This window comes from Canis lupus, chromosome 5 (genome assembly GCF_048164855.1).
Source record: "Canis lupus baileyi chromosome 5, mCanLup2.hap1, whole genome shotgun sequence".
NCBI classification, from domain to species: domain Eukaryota; kingdom Metazoa; phylum Chordata; class Mammalia; order Carnivora; family Canidae; genus Canis; species Canis lupus.
The window spans coordinates 48085970-48105042 of NC_132842.1; the positions used below are offsets into that span (position 1 = coordinate 48085970).

The 19073-nt window shown below is 39.0% G+C and overlaps 1 protein-coding gene across 3 annotated transcripts in view; it reads right to left on the reverse strand.

Moving 5' to 3' along the window:
- ELOVL7 (ELOVL fatty acid elongase 7) overlaps positions 1-19073 on the reverse strand; it is a 75639-nt gene that overhangs the window by 15427 nt on the left and 41139 nt on the right. For all 3 annotated transcript variants that reach the window (XM_072826521.1, XM_072826519.1, XM_072826520.1), the window contains 2 exons: positions 6778-6875; positions 504-694 (listed from right to left, as the gene is read on the reverse strand). In XM_072826521.1, coding sequence (XP_072682622.1) covers positions 504-694; positions 6778-6841 — 255 coding nt within the window. In that variant the 5' untranslated portion in view covers positions 6842-6875. The remainder of the gene's footprint in view (positions 1-503; positions 695-6777; positions 6876-19073) is intronic.

Here is a 19073-nt window from a genome sequence, read left to right on the forward strand (position 1 = left end):
CTCTGTCCCCACAAGGGCCAGCTAAACCAAACCTAAACAGTCCACCATCTTATAGCTCATCAGAAGTTCCTACCATGGTGATGATAACTCATTACAGAGTCAAGATGAGCTCCCAATGTCAGACAGACCTGGATTCAGATATCAGTTCTCCAATAACCAGGCATGTTATTTTGAATGTTACTTTGAGAGTTACATAACTTCAAGTATGAGTTGCCTTAAAACCAACACTTATGGATTCATTCAATCATCTGTTAAGATTAACTGTTGCAAGTTACCGGACTTAATGTTAATTTTTCTCACTACTTGTGAAGTAGACTATACTGAGATCCTCTAAATAGCTCAATATCTGGTCCATACATAACAATTTTTTTGGCAAAGATTTAAGATAAATTTCTAAAATTCCTTATATCTCAGTTATCATTATAATCATAACAAGAAACAATGACAGAAATACAGGAAGATTCAAGCAAAATTCTCCCATTAGGAATACTGAAGACACTTGCCTCATAACACATATACACAGAAAAGAGTACTATGGAAAAATTGTACGTTATCATTGCTTTCTTCAGTTCATAGGGCTTTCGATTCTCCATGAGCTTTGGTCCTAGAGAAGTGACAAAATAGACATAGAGTCCCAGGATGATGGTTTGTGGCAGAGGTGAGGACATGAGGAGCCAGTCTTCAACTCTTGGATCTAAAAACAAAATATAAGTGCACATCCATTTAGTCAAGAAATAACTGACAGCAACCAGCATTTCTTTAAGCAAGCACCTAGATTCTAATATTGACAGCAGACTATTCAATGATCTACTATCTTGCAGAAGGATAAAGGGAAATCACATTTTAAATTGTTTAATTTTTTTTAAATTTTTTATTTATTTATTTATGATAGTCACAGAGAGAGAGAGAGGCAGAGACACAGGCAGAGGGAGAAGCAGGCTCCATGCACCAGAAGCCCGATGTGGGATTCGATCCCGGGTCTCCAGGATCGCGCCCTGGGCCAAAGGCAGGTGCCAAACCGCTGCGCCACCCAGGGATCCCACATTTTAAATTGCTTAAAGAGGAAAAGAAAAAAATGAAATCATTCATAACGTCACCATCCATCGGTGACCATGTTAACATCCCACCAGTGGTCTTCTTTGGTCCTGGTTGAAAGTCCTTCTTTCATTGGAGGTAAAAACTAGACATATTCGTATGGCTTATGATGTTCCTATATTCAAACTTTGGATTACCCACTGACTGAAGAAATTCTACAAAGTTCAAGCAGTTCTGATTCTGTCCTTTGGTCCCCATTTGTGTGACAACTTTTATTTACTGTGACCTCCGTGGTGAGTTTCTGGCCCCTGGCTAGCGCTCCTCCTGGCCATTTCAACTGCACTTGGCACCCACATGTCCCGGAAAATTTGTTGAAGGGCAAGAGGGAACTAATAATAATAATAATAATAATAATCATAGAAGCACTAAAAGATTTCAGTGCAGTGTACCTAGATGGCTGATTTCAAAACTTTTTCTGAGTTAATGCTGTGACGATCTTAATATGAGGGGGAAAAGTTTAGTTTTGAGAACTCTGTGTTTTTATAAATATCAGTGTAACCCTTTGTTAAATTTCCAGCTTGTGCAAGATACTTTACCAAAATTGTTCCTGCTAAGAGCATCAGTGACTTCCTTTGGAGATGTGTTTCTGTTCTTAACAGACATCATAGGCATGGCTGAAAACTAGATTTTCTGTGTGTCCGTAAAGGAATTCCTGAATTAAAGATATATTTCATTTTATTCTTTTAGTGACTCAGCGGGGGGAAAATATCAGATGACATCATCTTTCTGTTCTTCCTCTGGTAGCAGCAGAAAGAACACAAGCCAGGAAAAGCATGCTGGGTTGGCTCAGGAAGCAGAAAAAAATAACTTTAAAATAAATAATTTTTTCCTGTAATTTAATATTTTAAGCATACACCTTCCTTTAAAATCTTACGTGTGACTTTCAAGTTCTATAAACTTGAAAAGATTATGGTGTCTTTTGGGAAAAACTGGCTAATATTATGTTACTTTCATAAAACAATACACCAAGTTTGTTTTTGTTTTTGTTTTAAATCCTATTTCAGCAAAGCTTTGGAGTCAGCTTGGCCTGAGTTCTGATCCTGGCTCTCCCACTGACTCATGGGATCTGGGGCCACCAAATCCACATCTCTGGACTTACTTTCCTCATCTGTGAATCGGGCATAAAGCAGCATATATGTCCCAGGAGATTTAAGGAGTTACTATATGTAAAGAGCTCAGCACAAGCTCAGGGCTCAAGGATTATGCACTGCTACTATTACCGCAGATATAAATTCTGTCAGCATAGCAGAATCACCCCTGTAGTATTTAAAGGTCAAATGATCACAAAATGACCCTGCTCCAACTGTCTCAGAATCCAGGGCCATGGGTCCGAGGCATCCATAAGATGCTGAGGTGACCCTGATGAACTGTCAGAGTTAAGAACCAGGGGTTCGGTGCTTCCCTCACCTATCCTGGGGACCTCAGCATCCCTCACTAGGTGCTTGATAGTTGTCTTTCACGTGGTTTCCATGCCCCTGATCCAATCTGCTACACCTTGTTTTCTAAACAACTGCTAAATTCACTTTCTAAAAGTACAGCGCTGCTCGGATTATTCCTCTGCTTAAATCAGCTCTCCCAACTGAGCAAATGAAATTCAAAGTCATTAGTATCTTTGATGTTCATGACTCCAGCTATTGTTAATGACTCTGACAACTGTTCATGTTCCCTGCCTTCTTGCTCAGTAACAGTTATATCTTTCTGAATAGGGAGACCACTTCCATGTGAGGTAGGGGACACCCCCTGACAAGATGTCCACAAGTCAAGGCATGGATGGTGACTTGATAGGGAAGTTTAGGGGGTACTGCTCAATGACATTTGATGTCTCTGATCAGACTAAATTTGAAGTCTGTGATAGAGACTCACTCTGTGATTCCACAAATTACAAAAGATTCAGGGATGAGGTGATCTCTGTTTTCCCCAGACACAATAGGCTGAGGGAAGAGCGTTTCATATACCTTCTCTTTGGCATCAGGGTTGGGTTTAAGTGTCATGAGTAGGGCCAAGATGAAATAAGAGGATGAGAAGGCAATTGTCTGGAGTCCATACCCCAGTCATTACTGAAGTTCTGACTTATTGCTAGCCTAATAATTCTTTTCTAAGAGTGTTCCAGAGAGAGTAGAGGGAAAGGAGAAGTGCCCCATACATAGAATTTTAATGAGCTTTTCCATCAACTACTTGTAAGAGAGTGTTCTCTTTTTAAGTAGCATGTACTAGCTCAAGTACACCCTTTAAAATTCAATGCACCAACCAGATGAAGAAGCTGGAAGGAAAAGCAAACATGTACCTCCACCACTTTGTGAAGTATTAAAGTTTCAGAATGGCAGCCAACCTTACTCATACTCCATCTTCTTGTAAAAAGATGATAACTAGGTTTGAAAAGCCATTATTACTAATTCAACACAAGGAAAGTTGCTTTTAAAACATTAAAAAGTTTCCCTTTCTCTACAGTCCAAAATGCTCCTAGAGCATTACTTCAAAATTTGACATTTCATATCTAAGAATCATAATAAATCCTCTTATAGCTTATGTGTTAATTAAACCGTATTTAAATCTGTAGCTGTGGAATTTTCCATGTGAAATAATTATGCACGACCACTACATCTCTAGCAATCAGAAAATCAATGAATAACAGTAGGTTTCCCGAATGCTACTCAGAAACAGGGCCAAAGCCAAGAATACACTTGAAATTCTTGGCCCTTGATCATGGGTTCAGACCTTCCCAGGGTAAGCAAAATAAATCTGAACTAAGATGGCCAGGAGTGATTTCTAATGGCTCTCTGAGATCAATATCACACTAAACAGAAGCAAAAAAAACACCTCTCCTGTTATACCTGATAGTGTTCTCACAGAGTTGCATATCTAACACAAAACATTTTTAACCCTCTAGGTCCTGATTTTATATATATATATATATATATATATATATATATATATATATATACACATTCATACATATATATGTATATACATGAATAGGCATTTTTAAAAACACATGCTATATTAAAAGTATTTTCAGGGATCCCTGGGTGGCGCAGCAGTTTAGCGCCTGCCTTTGGCCCAGGGCGCGATCCTGGAGACCCGGGATCGAGTCCCACATCGGGCTCCCGGTGCATGGAGCCTGCTTCTCTCTCTGCCTGTGTCTCTGCCTCTCTCTCTCTCTCTCTCTGTGTGTGTAACTATCATAAAAAAATAAAAAAATAAATAAATAAAGTATGTGAAAGCATCAGCAGTCTTCACTCTCCTTAAAAAAAAAAAAGTATTTTCAGATAACAGCATTCTTTCCATCATCTATAACAACCACCACCATTTGTGTTGGGATATTTCCTAAGTTGCAGAGTACTTTCATGCATATTGTATGGTAGCTTGCAGGTACCATTTTCACCTCTGTTTTGCTGAAAAAGAAATGTCTATTTACCACAGACAATAATTTGTTCAAGATCACCTAGCCAGACCATGGAAGTAGAACTTAAATCTAGGTCTTCCCATTATACATCTCCATACCCTCTCTCCTCCCTTATGACTTCAAATTAGAGTAACCAGAGATATAGCACTGCCTGCCTCTCCCTCTCCCTTTCCCTATACTGCTTGGAATGCTTTTTCATGGGGCTCCCTTTATCTCTCTCTAACCACCTCCAGCCCTTTAGCATTCCTTTTTCTGACATAATGTAGCTCAGCTTTTCAAGTAAGAATTCCTAATAAAAAGCAGAGAGTCATTACATGAATAAAAGTGGAAGTGGAATTCAGAAGTAGTTCATTTAAAAACATTTTATACTTCCAGCTCTATACAGATATTAATTATCATCTAAATCAATTTGGCTCTTGAGTTAGGATATCTGAATTTCTTGAGGTGCTGTATTTGGTATAGCGAGTAGCAAGAGACTTTGGGCTTCCAAACAGGTCCATTTCAAAAAATGCACCCAAATCTACTTGGCTCCCAAGTTCAAATCATGACATTTCAGGTAGCAAGGCATACTCCTACTTTGAAAAGCAATTAAAATATCAATATCTTTTAAAATGCAAACAAAAGTGAAAGCCATTAAAACAAGACAAATAAATAGTACTGACTTTATGAGAATTACTGTGAACCTTAAGAAAAAGGTGACCTCGGGATCCCTGGGTGGCGCAGCGGTTTGGCGCCTGCCTTTGGCCCAGGGCGCGATCCTGGAGACCTGGATCGAATCCCACGTCGGGCTCCCAGTGCATGGAGCCTGCTTCTCCCTCTGCCTGTGTCTCTGCCTCTCTCTCTCTCTCTCTCTGTGACTATCATAAATAAATAAAAATTTTAAAAAAAAGAAAAAGGTGACCTCTAAAAAAATCTGTATGTTCTCAGATTCATTACATAAGTTGAAAAACTAAGAAAAAAAGGAAGAAATATGGAAACAGTCATTCTCCATTTCCCTACCAGATTGAAATTTCTCTATTTATGGGATACTTAAAACCAAACCAAACCAAAACAAACAAACAAAAAAAAACAACCCTTGGCATTCTTCCAGGGCAAATCTGTTGGGACCTTTTTTAGTGAAATAAAATGGGTCTTTAGCAATCTCCTGAGAAAAATGGCAACCATCTTTGCTGAAATCTGCATAAATTGGAAAATAATTCCAGTTGTGTTAAATACCAAGAGATGGCACTTATCTTCCTGAATTTGGTGAACATGCAATTTCTGATTAATAGGGAAGAGCTCATCTGAAGTGGTGATGCTGGTGAATATGTGTAAAATAATTCAAATGTGAAATATCAGAAATCTAATCAAAATCAGAAAACAGGTTCTAGTCTTTTCTGCCAAAAACTAACCACAGCTTCAACAAGGTCACATCTCTAAGCCTCAGTGTCTTTAATTCTAAAAAGAGTTTGCTTTGATGATACCACCTTTGATGAGGTCCGCCTCAGCTCTGATTCCTTGTTTATTTAAACATTACTTTTTTATTTATACACACACACACACACACACACACACTCTGAGAGAGAGAGAGCGTATGTGCAAGTGCCCAGGAGTGGGTGGGGGAGACGTAGATGGAGAGGGAGACACAGAATCTTAAGCAGGCTCCATGCCCAGCATGGAGCCCGATGACAGGCTCAATCTCACAACCCTGAGATCATGGCCTGGGCCAAAATCAAGAGATGGATACTTAACCGACTGAGCTACCCAGGAGCCTCACCTTTTTTACATTTTTAAAAATGTTCTTTGATAAGTTATAAAAGCAATACACATTTGTGTGGTATAGAAAAAACAGACATAGATAAATAAATACAAATTACCCATAATCCTATCACAGAGGGACAAAAGCTCTCACAATAGAAATGTATGTGGTGTATTATAACCTGTTTTTCATTTAACACATTTAAACTTGATTTGGCATTAAATGTTCTCCTAGAACATTGATTTTTTTTTTTTAAATGGGCAAAGCAAGAAAGACAGACACTTCAGAATTACTCATGGATGACCCTATGAAACACTCTCAGTCCTTTCTGATACACCCTTGAGGGGGCAGCCCCTCCTTTTCAAGAATCATCATTGTTGGCATTAACTGCTATTTCCCTTAAGAGCATGAGGGCAGAAGCAAGCCTTAGAGGGAATGGTAAGTTGCAGTCTCTCATTCTGTTTCAGTAAAATCCTATTTAATATTGGAATCTGATGTAAAAAGGAAAGATGCACCTTAAGGAGGAAGTTTGGTTACTCACCAGCATCTTTGATCCAATTATCATAAAGACGTACAGTTCTTGATGTAAGCTCACTGAAGGCCATTTTCCACAGGATTTACTGGCTCTTACACTGCGTTCTTCAGTACAAGAAAAAAAGAAATGAGTTTATGATCTATAAATGCAAATAAAGCCAAGTTCTAATAAAACAATATTATAAATGCTAAATATTTAATAGAAATACTTGGCAAAACAACAAACTTACACTGAGGGTAAATGCATTAGTAAACCACAGTAAACCCTGATACTGTGGCAAACATTTAAGATTTTTCATCATTATAAGAACAATGCTTACTTTGCTGAAAAAGGCTAACTAACATTCTATGTACAAGATATAAAAGGAATAAACAATTCTAAGAACTTTATTAAGTGTATCTCCCTTTTATGGCAACAATGCAGATCAGGAAAGGATTGTACCTCCCATGGGAATTCTGAAATAAAAACCCAGTAGAAGAAAGTCAAGAAAATACACAAAACATTCAAAACATTCTGAGAAGCTACTCTGAACCAGGACTTACAGCTGATCTTCAGGCATAACAAGGTCTTCTACATGCAAGTCTTTACAATCTAAGTGGACTACTACTGGTAGAAAGAGGGAAGGAAAGAAGATCTACAACAGCCAAGGAAAAGTTGCCTCATTTATCTGGACAGATAGATAAGAACAGTTGGGGGAATAAAATCAACAGGGAAAGGAAACTAGCTCTATTATACATTAAAAGATAATCTAAATCTTCCATAATTAAAACAATGTGACACTGACACATGAAGAAGCAAACCAATAGAATAGAGCAGAAAATCCAGAAATACACCAAATACAGATAGGAATTTAGAACTATATTTTGTAAATTCTCAGATGTATGTTTTCCCACATTTTAACACCCCTGAAATCGACATATGTCTTCTATAAAATGAACAGTGTATTTGATTCAAAGTCATAGAGTGGGAAGATGAAATAGCTCTGGAGATGGATGGTGGTGATGGTTGCACAACAATGTAAATGTATTTAATGCCACTGAACTTCACATTCAAAAATAGTTAATATGGTAAATTTTAAAGAAATTCTTTAGGCCTACAACAGGAAAATTTAAACTTTCTTCTAGCATTTTGAAAGCCATTTTAAAACATATATTTACATTATAAGTGTAAATATATATATAATATATAATAGAATATATTCTAAATATATAACATATACACCTCATATAGAATATATTCTTTTACATTTATATTTATAATACATATATAAACTTGTATCCTCGGTATAAGTTTGTTGTTTTTCCAAGTATATGATAGAAAATATTGTATTATACAATAGAATACATATTTATATTTAGAATATAAAATATTTATTTTTAAAACATATCGTATATGATAAAGGTAGCATCTCAAACTAGTGGGCACTGAATTACCAGCAATTCCTCAAAAAATGATGTGATACTAGATAGCCATCTGGAAAAAGGACATTGGATCCAAACATTATACTGTAAACGAAGATAGACTCCAAGTAGATCGAAGATTTACATAAGAAAAACAGAAAAAAATAAAAAGGAACCATGGAAGTACTATTTGACAACATAAAGAATACTTTTCTAGCCTTGGAGTGGGGAAAGGACTTTCTAACTTTGATTTAAAATACAAAAGACATAAGAGAGGGACGCCTGGGTGGCTCAGTGGTTGAGTGTCTGCCTTTGTCTCAGGGCATGATCCCAGGTCCAGGGATCGAGTACCACATCAGGCTTCCTGCATGGAGCCTGTTTCTCCCTCTGCCTATGTCTGTGCCTCTCTCTCTCTGTGTCTCTCATGAATAAATAAGTAAAATCTTAAAAAAAAAAAAAAGACATAAGAGAATAGTAACAAATGTAACCACAGGAAAATCAAGAAGAAAAAATTAAAAAGTAGAAAATGACAAACAGGAAAAAATATGTTCAATTCATACTACAGACAAACGCCACTCTCCTTAATATACAAAGAGTTCAAAAAATTGATAAGAAAAACACTTATAAGTCAAGAAAAATATGGGCAAATTTCATAGGAAAGGAAATAAAAATGGCTTTTAAATGTATGAAAAGTTGCTTACCTTTAATCATAGTAAGAAATCTACAATTTTTTATTGCAGTGGATGGGCTAAAGTCCAAACATTTTATCATTCAGATTGGCCTAAATCCAAAAATGTATTGAAAGGACTGTGGCAAATTCATACAGTGCAAATGATCATAACCCTTAGTAATGGTAATTTCAGTAGAAACTATAAATGCATATTTTTTAAGCTAGCAATGCTACTCCTAGAAACTCATCCTATAGATACACATGCACATATACAGAATGACATATATTCAAGGTTATTTATTGCATCAGTAACAGCAAAAGACTGGAAATAAGCCAAATGTATAATAAATGTGTACTGGATAATAAATAATACATCTAAACCATGAAATATCATGCTCTTTTAAATAAGAATGAGGAAGTTTTCCATGTGCTGATATGGAAAGATATCCAAGATAAATATCTATATGAAAAAATCAAAGGAAGTTACAGAATTTTAAAATGACTTTTCTATATAAAAAAGGAGGGAAGGAATGAGGATATAAATTTGCATTTATTTATGTCAGCACAAAACAAACTGAAAAGATATCCACAGGTAAGCGAATGGGGTACAAAATGGGCTGAAGGGGTAGAAGGCAGACCTCATACTGTTTGGTTTTTAACTAATGTAAATACGTTACCTCTCCAAAAATAAAGAATTAAAATATTTTTGGAAGATTTTATTTGTTTGAAAGAGAGAGAGGAGGGAGAGGGAGAGGGAAAGCACAGATGGAGAGGGAGAGGAAGAAGCCGACTCCTTAATGAGCAAAGAGTCTAATGTGGGGCTTGATCCCAGGACTTTGAGATCAAATGCTTAACTGACTGAGGCATTCCAGTGCCCAAAGAATTGAAATATTTTATATTTCTTAAAAAAAAAAGGTAGGATCAGCTGCACCTTTGCTAGAACATTCCTATTTAAACACCCATACACAAATGCACATACACAGACAAAACAGAGATTTTTTTTAAAGATTTTATTTATTTATTTATTCATGAGAGACAGAGAGAGAGAGAGAGAGAGAGAGAGAAAGAGAGAGAGGCAGAGGGAGAAGCAGGTTCTATGCAGGGAGCCTGATGTGGGACTCAATCCCAAGTCTCCAGGATCATGCCCTGAGCCGAAGGCAGTGCTAAACCGCTGAGCAACCTGGGCTGCCCAAAAGAGAGATTTTTATCTTAATTCCTCAATAGTCCATCCAAGGATCCTCCAGAGGATCTCTCCAAGTTCAGGAAGTATCTCAGCATGGCTTTGGTACATCCTGTGTCCTTAAGATGAGTTCAGACTCAAGACTGGCTGTGGTGATGTTGGATCTTTCCCAAGTCATCCTAGACTCTTGCTTCCCCATGGATTCTTTCTACAATGAAGATGGGGTCAGAAGCAGGGGCTCTAGGGTCACAAAAGCCTTGTTTTGAATCTCACCTTTTAATAGCTGTGTGACCCTAGGCAAAATGAAAGCTTAATTTCCTAATCTGTAAAATGACGTTTCTACAATCTACCAAGATAAAATAAGGTAACTCAGAATTGTTTTGGGGACCATGTGAGATAATATATACTCATAATGTTTAGAGCACAAAATCCAATAAAGAATGAACATTAAATCAAAGTCAGACATCATCACTTGCAGAGATAAGTTGTGCCAATTTAATTGGAGAGTATCTTGCCAAACTTATTATCTAGTAGAGTTGAATGGCATTTTATGCAACAAATCTAGAGAAAACTCTACTACTTTTATTTTAAGAACAGGGATGTTGATTATACATGATTCTTCCCTTGATATTTTTCAACTGTTTTGGTATAAGTGGGTTTTTAAATTTTTACTTATTTAATTTTTTTAAAAAAAGGTTATTTATTTGAGAGAGAGAGAGAGAGAGAGCGCACAGGAGGGACGGAGGGAACGGGAGAGAGAATCTCAAGCAGACACCACACCAAGCATGGAGCGCAATGTGGGGCTTGATCTCACCACCCTGAGATCATGACCTGAGCTGAAGCCAAGATTCACACACTGAACCAACTATACCACCCAAGTGCCCTGGTGTGTTTAGACCATGCTAAAAGCTACTTATCTGTGCACCTTAACCACAGATAAAAAAGACACCAAGCCACTATTCTCATAATTAAACTGCCAAAATCATGCTGTTTAAATTACTCCAAACCAGAGTGAGATTTTAATTATATATGGTATACGCTGAAGTTACATTTCAAAGTATTCTTCTGTTTTCTGTGCAATTCCTTCCTCTTCTTTTTTCCCCCACTCATTCCACACAGGACATTTTCCTCTCCTTAACCTCCCAAAAGCACAGAAACTCAAGAAACCACAGTCTTCTGCAGGTCAGAAATACTCATGGGCAATAAACAGAGCTGGTTTCTCTAATCCCAAACATTCTCTAATCCCAAACACAAGCCAGAGATAAAGGGAGAAGGGAAGGGTAGTCAGATGAGCAATTCGTACTAGATGGGAAGAAGCAGCAAGAGCAGATGTTGTCCAGGGAGGTGAGAGATGGAGCACCAGTGAGGTAGGAAAGGGATCCATTAGCCCACATTCCTGGAGTGTGGTCTCTCTCCCTGATCCTTTACTTGTAAATACTGGTATCCAACAGTCCTTAACACTTGTAGGCCCGCCAGAAGAGAAGGAATGTGCATATCTGTGTAGAGATGGGAGATGAAAAGAAAACCTGATCCTTTAACCCTGTTGGAAGTGACAACACACAGCTGAGAGTTTTCTAAGCTGGGACAGGACTGGACCGGATGCCAACATTACCTTATAGGGATTGGTCTAGAAAATTGTTAACTGAATTTGGGGAGGCCTTGGTGGTCCTGGAAAAGATATAGTGCTACTCCTAGTCTAGAGTCAGGCATCTCCTTGACCCCTAACTATCCTGTGATCTAACATGGCCACTTGACTGCTAGACAGTCGTATATAGAGAAGAGAAGAAACTTACTCCATGTGGTGAAGTTTTAGAGATATCTTCTAGCTAATAGCACCCCTGGGACCTTAATAACCAATTTTAAATGCTTGATAGCATAAAATTTCAGGATTAGTGATGCCGAAAAATCAGGGTTCTCATGTAGGTGAAGCAGAGACTTAAAACTCAAAAACAGGAGACAAATGACCACACATCCATCAAGGGAAGAGACAAGGGAGGAACTGGAAGGGTCCACCCCCACAGGCCTTGTTGCTGGAGTGACACTACCTACCATTAACCCATGAATTCTCCTTGTTTTTGACAGTATCACATGGTGACTGGGTCATTTGGTAAAGAAGAGACTGAAACCGCCCAGACCTTAGGTCTACATTAATGATGTCAAGTTCAAATGTGAGAAATGTACCTGATGCCAATGGAAGGCACTTCCGTGGGTGGAGACTATTCAAAGCCACAGGCTGCTTATGTCTGTGGAGCATGGACATAACGCCAGAACACATCAGATACCACAAGTGTGTGGTATCACTTCATCCATTTGGCTCAAAGCTATCTTAACAGTAATCGCAACACAGAACTCATCTGAAAGAACTTCTTGGTGGGATTTACCCAGATAAGGACAGGACCTTAGAGCTGTCTGTGATAGGAAGTACCTAGCAGAAGTCCAGAACTCTAAACCCGTGGCCCACAATTTCCTGGCGAACCCTCATGGGTAGAGATTTATCCAAACCCTGTAAAATATGTACAGGATACCTTCTCTGGGGGAAAGGAGTGGCAGAGTCAGCATATGGCTTTCCTGGGGCATGTCTATCATCCAGGAACAAGGCCTTATGGTTTTACCTTCCCCTTGGATGTTCAAAAGGTTCTGAGCTCCCCTCACTGATATTTGCTTTGGAAATGTGACATCAGGGACAACCCTGCAAGAACAGATCTGGTTAGCCACAGATACTGCTAGAGGACACAAAAGGAGCCTACAGGAAGGTACAGCATAGGGGTGGAGGTCTATCGTGGAAATAAGGACAGCAGCATAAACACAAAACAGCTGGCCTTCCTGTGGAAAGCCAGGTCTGGCCTCATATTGAGGTGTGGTTTGAAATTTTACCCTTGTACAAAGCAAAGAAGGGGGGGTGCAGGGCAAATCAAGCCATTACATAGAAATCACAATGGCTCATCGGAGAACTGATCAGGGAAATGTGCCTTCAAATGCGGACGGCTTTCTAAGGAGACAGAGCAGAGCCAGCTTGGAAAGGAAAAGGAAAAGGCCCTCAATGCTGACTCACCAGAAGAGGACAAGGGGGTTTCAGTAGTGAGTCAGAGCTGGGTGTTGGGACCTCAGCCGACCGGGTGGTAAAAGGTCTTCAGCTTAAAGTGTCAGACAGCCTCTCTCTGAGTAATGAAGCTAGAAAACCAGAGTCCACATGGAGTTTTGGGAAGAAAAAATGCTGACAGAAGAAGTAAAAATTGCGGGAAGAAGTCAAAGACTGCTAGAGAAACTTCCACCTAGATATTAATCTTCGGGTTTCCTGTCTATCTCCCGCCCTGCCTGTTTCCTCCCTGGATCCGGTTTCCCCTGCCACCCCCATCCGCTGTGTAAGCAGAAAGAAAGCTTCAAAGAGCTCCCGAGTCTAAGCATGGACAGAAGGTTTGGGCATCTGAGCTTGTTCCATCCCAGTGGAGAGGCTAGGGGAAGGGGAGCAGAAACTTTTAAGCACATTAAAACTTGAGGATGGACTACAAAATAATTATTTATGGGGCATCTGGGTGGCTAGGTTGGTTAAGTGTCTGGTTTCAGCCCAGGTCATGACCCTAGGGTCCTGAGATCCAGCCCTACATCCGCTCCCTGCTCAGTGGGGAGCCTGCTCCTCCTTCCTGCTTGTGCTTTGTCTCTCTCTCTCTCTCTCAAATAAATAAAATCTTTGAAAAAAAATTGTTTGAACCTGGACTTCTGAACCTTGGCTCTCCTGGCACTTGGGGACAGACAATTCCTACCTGTGGGAAGCTGTCCTAAGCATTGTAAGATGTTTAGCACTAACCCTGGCCTCCACCCACTAGATGCAAGAAACTCCCCAGTTGAGACAACCAAAAAATTTCGAGAAACTGTCAAGTTGCCAATCCCTAGTTGGGAACCACTGGTTTAAACTAAACTAGCAACATTTATTCATCTGGATAAGAATAGTTGTTTCAGAGTCACCACTTTAGCAATTATACATTTCAGTGACACTGTCATTCAAAAATATTTTTGAGCTTTTCTTTACAAATTGATTTCAATGTTTTTCAGAATGTCATTTAAATGGCTTTAAAGGAAAAAAAAAACATCTTTGTCTATGACTTCTAAAAATCAGGTCATAAACCAATTATAAGTTAAGAATGAATCTGGGGGCACTTCGATGGTTCAGTCAATTAAACATCTGACTTTAGCTCTCAGGTCATGATCTCAGGGTCCTCGGATGGAGCCCCAAGTTGGGCTCCCTGCTCAGTGGAGAGTCTGCTTGTCTCTCTCACCCTCTCTTTGCACCTTTCACCCCCACTCTCTCTCTTTCCCACTAATAAACAAATAAAATCTTTTTTTTTTTAAAGAATGATTTTGAAGGTAAATGGATGAAGCTGAACTTCACCATGTTAAGTGGAGCAGGAAGAGAGGGCAACAGAGTAGCTTTACTTGTAATTTACTACTAACATTTTCAACTTATGCTTTGTAGCATTAAGACAATTAAAAAAAAATCCAGAAATGTTTAGTGTCATAGCAACATTAGTGGGAAAAATGTATAGTAGCCTCAGGTGACTTAGGAAACACTCATTTATATGTGTACATTTCAGCATATTATTTTATTTTATTTTTTAAATATATTTTTAAATATTTATTTATTTATTCATGAGAGACAGAGAGAGAGAGGCAGAGACACAGGCAGAGGGAGAAGCAGGCTCCATGCAGGAAGCCGGACGTGGGACTCGATCCCTCGACCTGGGATCACACCTTGAGCCAAAGGCAGACACTCAACTGCTGAGCCACCCAGGCGTCCCTCCAGCATATTAGTTTGAGTCTTTTTTCTCTATCATCTACTATGAACTCCAATGAAAAGAAAGTGAATTTAGAACCCAAAATTTTTCAAATGACAAATTTTCAATGTTGCTAATTACCACACATGTGTATGTGAGTGTACTATAATACACACACACACACACACTCTGCAGAAGCAAAAATACATGTTTGACATACCTTCCATATGGGATTTTGCATTTTATTTTAATTTTATATATTTATGTTTCTTCTTGGGATTTCCTTTATCACTTCCCCTACTTTTTTTTTCTATTTCTATTCAATAGCTAGGTTGTATAAATTATCTCAGGAGTGAAACAGAACAACAGAAAGCAGATGAACAAAGTTTTATCCTGGTTTTAGAGTTAGGAAAGCTTAGGCACTTAGCCATACAGAAGAACCGAAGGACATAAACAAGAGATCTGAGAGGAAACATCTGAGGTCTCCATGCCTCCTACCACAGAAAAGCAAGCTTCAGGACTGAGGGAGGAAGAGTTGGAGGGAAAGCAATTAGTGCCAATCTCAAAGAGAAGGACAAGAAGCCCTGGCTAGGTGCCAGGTAGGATTATGGGAGAGAGCAGGAGTGGTCAGGCTCAGTTACCTGGGCAAAGGAGGAACAGGGATGATGGGGACTTAATCTGGCATGGAGAGTTTCTCTTACTCTGGCATGGAGCAAGAGCACCAGAAACACTTCTGATTACCCTCCACAGACCCAGAAAAAATGCAGAAAAGCTGTAGAAAATGAAGCAGGCATGCAGCTAGCAACAGCATGGATCTTTGAGGACAAGTGGCCAAAGTGTTGATGGGATGAGACCCTGGATAGCTCAGGGGATAGCAGTGTAGACAAAGGACACCGAGGACTAAAGGGCTCCTCCTTCCAACTAACTTGATCTCACATAAGCTTGTTTTAACTTGCTGAGGGGGACGGAGAGGGTTAGCCATATTTAGAATTGCTTGAATTAGGTTCCTGCCACCTGAAAGAATAAAGAAACTTTTATTTAAAAAATAAAAATCTCTAAAGAAAAGAATTTTGTTCTTACATAGCTGACTTTGTCAGCTGAGATTTGGAGCCATTTACTTGAAGTATGGTATCAGGTCACTACAATTTTTCTCCTTCCTCTATCCCTTCTCTTGGTGGTTGCCAGACCACTGAGATAATCAGAATTACTTGGAAAGAAATCTGGATTCAGTTAGTGTATTTGGGGAGATTCTGGTGATGGGTCAGGTTTGGGAACCTTTCTAAATGCTGTATAAGCCATTCTCAGAGACAGCAACACCCACAACATGAGGAAATGGCCTAAAATTCGTGACAAAGGATCCAGTTAATGAATGTCATCTGGATATGATAAGACATCTGGGTCAAGGAGGGCAGGAACAGGAGGCGCAATCAATACTGGAAAGTTCTCTGATGATGTAAAACATCCCATAAGAGATGTGAAATTCTGGGAGATCTTTTAGTCAGCACATACACCCAAGATAGAAGGAAACTAACCTATTTTGAGAGTGAAATAAGCTTGAAGTGCCCAAACACCTGGGAAAGGGAAAATCATCGCTACATCTTAGGTTTTAATAAATTACAGAAAATTCAAATATAAGCCTTGTCTTTTAGGCAAACAAAACTGACCACAAATATCAAATAAAGAAACTAACTTCCTGTTTTGCAAATAGGAATGTTATAGTATCAGGGAAGAGATTTTTGTCTGTAAGAGAACACTCAATTTGAAGTGGCTTAAGCAGTAAAAGGATGAGTTCTAGAAAAAGAAGTCTAACGGTAGGGAAAGGTCTTTTGAGTTGATTATTATCAGTTTTGTTGTTTTGGTGGGAAAAGATGGTGGCAGTCATTCCAAATATCACATTCTCATACATCTTCATCCAGACCATAAAGGGGTCTTTTCTTTGTGTCTTCTTTTTAGGAACTTCCAACTCCTTCCCCATGCTCCCTAGAAACCATTGAAACGTCCCTTCCCAGAGGTGCATCCCATCCTAAGCCAAGCACTGAGAAACGACTGGGATCCCAGTGGCTTCTTTAGGGTAATTGGTACTGCATTTACCGCAACCCCACAGTGACATGGGGAAGCACAGGGCTTCAGAGAGGAAGAGGAGCCTGAAATAAGGAAAGGGGGTTAGCTTCGAGAAACAATGTCTGCTGAAACTGCCTTGAAGAGATTACCTGTAGTGACATTTTTTTTTGAATATTTTTTTATTGGAGTTCGATTTGCCAACATATAGCCTAACAACCAGTGCTCATCCTGTCAAGTACCCCACTCAGTGCCCGTCACCCAGTCACCCCATTCCCCCTGCCCACCTCCCTGTAGTGACATTTCTAACATGGACTGAAGTTCTGAGAGTGAGCCCATCTACGTGCTGCTTGTACAGCTGATAGGTGCTCAGGATAAGCTAACCTTGACTTTTTTGTTTGTTTAAATAAGACATGGTTAATAAGTTAAGCACTCTTTGCAGCACCACAGAAGACTTTCTAGTCACTTTTAAGTATTTGCTATTTATAATTATCTTGTGCCACAGTCTCTTTGATGATACAGATGACACATTCCAAATTCATAAACAGGACAGCATAGGGTTGAACTCACAAGTGTAATCGTTATGCCACTTCCATGAACTTACATTTTCCTGACTGGTATGCAACGAGTGTTTCTCACCCCCAGTAACAATGACATGATAGTACATACTAACACACTCTCTATATGGATAGACCCAGGCCTGCCCTTCGATCAGGTTTAAGAGTTGTGATTTCCATGTCAAGCAGGATCTCAAAACAAATATCTTTACCATACATTCCATTTCTTACTATTCCATTGTTTCATCTTGATTTCTACTTCTCTACTTTCCATTAATAGAGACAACTATACATGCAAGACCCAGCAGACTAATTCAGATTACATTTCTGTTGGGCTTGAGCTCTACAACTTTATCAGTACTGCTGAGTTTGAGCAAAGAAGCAGGTAAACTTTGGATGCTCTTTGAACAACTTCAACATGTTAATAGGACAAGAAAGCAGTGATATTAGCAACAGGCTCCACCAGGAAATATAAATCATGTAAAACTTCAGCACAATGCTAAACATGCTATTTATTGTGCTTACTCTCACTCTTGTGGGCTTCCCAGAGGGCTTCTCAATCTAAGCAGAGCCATTAGTATCCTTGACAAGTCTCTGGTCCCAATTCAGCATTTAACACTGGAAACATGAGGCAAATTTAGAGAAGACTCAGAGAACATTTAGGGTAAATAGAGAACCTGCTTAAGTCATTAGCAGGTATAAAACTCAGTCTGAGAACATGAAAGACTCCTAACTCTGGGAAACGAACTAGGGGTGGTGGAAGGGGAGGTGGGCGGGGGGTGGGGGTGACTGGGTGACGGGCACTGAGGTGGGCACTTGACAGGATGAGCACTGGGTGATATTCTGTATGTTGGCAAATTGAACACCAATAAAAAATAAATTTATAAATAAAAAAACTAAAAAAATGCTTTAGCTTTCTAGAAAATTCACTTGTGTAGAGACACATTCTGTCAATGTTAAACAAATTAATTTTTTGCATAATAATAAAAAAAAACTCAGTCTGGTGCAGTAGGGAACAGGACAATAAAGACAGGAACCCTGTCCTCAGATAGCCTCAACATGAGGAAAGATTCTAGAAGACGGGATGAATAAGTCTCAGAAAAGCATCCAAAAAAATGTACAGATGGAAGTGACCATCAGGACCAACAGGACTTGATTCTCTGTCAGAAGAACTGAGGAATACCTCAAGGACAGTTTAATTCCTATTTGTAACTTAAGTCCTAGAACAGTGGCTTGAGTAAAATAGTTGCTTGATAAACATCTGCTGAAAGAATTTTGAAATATTGCAAACTCAGGAAAAGAAGAAAGAAAGAAAGAAAGAAAGAAAGAAAGAAAGAAAGAAAGAAAGAAAGAAAGAAAGAAAGAAAGAAAGAGAAAGAAAGAAAGAAAGAAAGAAAGAAAGAAAGAAAGAAAGAAAGAAAGAAAGAAAGAAAAGAAAGAAAAGAAAGAAAAGAAAGAAAGACAAGGCAAAGGGGCCAGAACAAATACCCCATCCCTTAGGCCTTCTCCACTACTTTTTTCCAACAAACGCCATACTCTCTTGGCTCATTTCTTCTTCAGACCAAAGGTGTTTTTGAGCATTTGTTATTGTGCAAGGAAGTGCTGAGCAGGATACGATATTATTTTAAAACTGTGGTCCCTCAATTCAAACAACTTTCGATTTGGCAG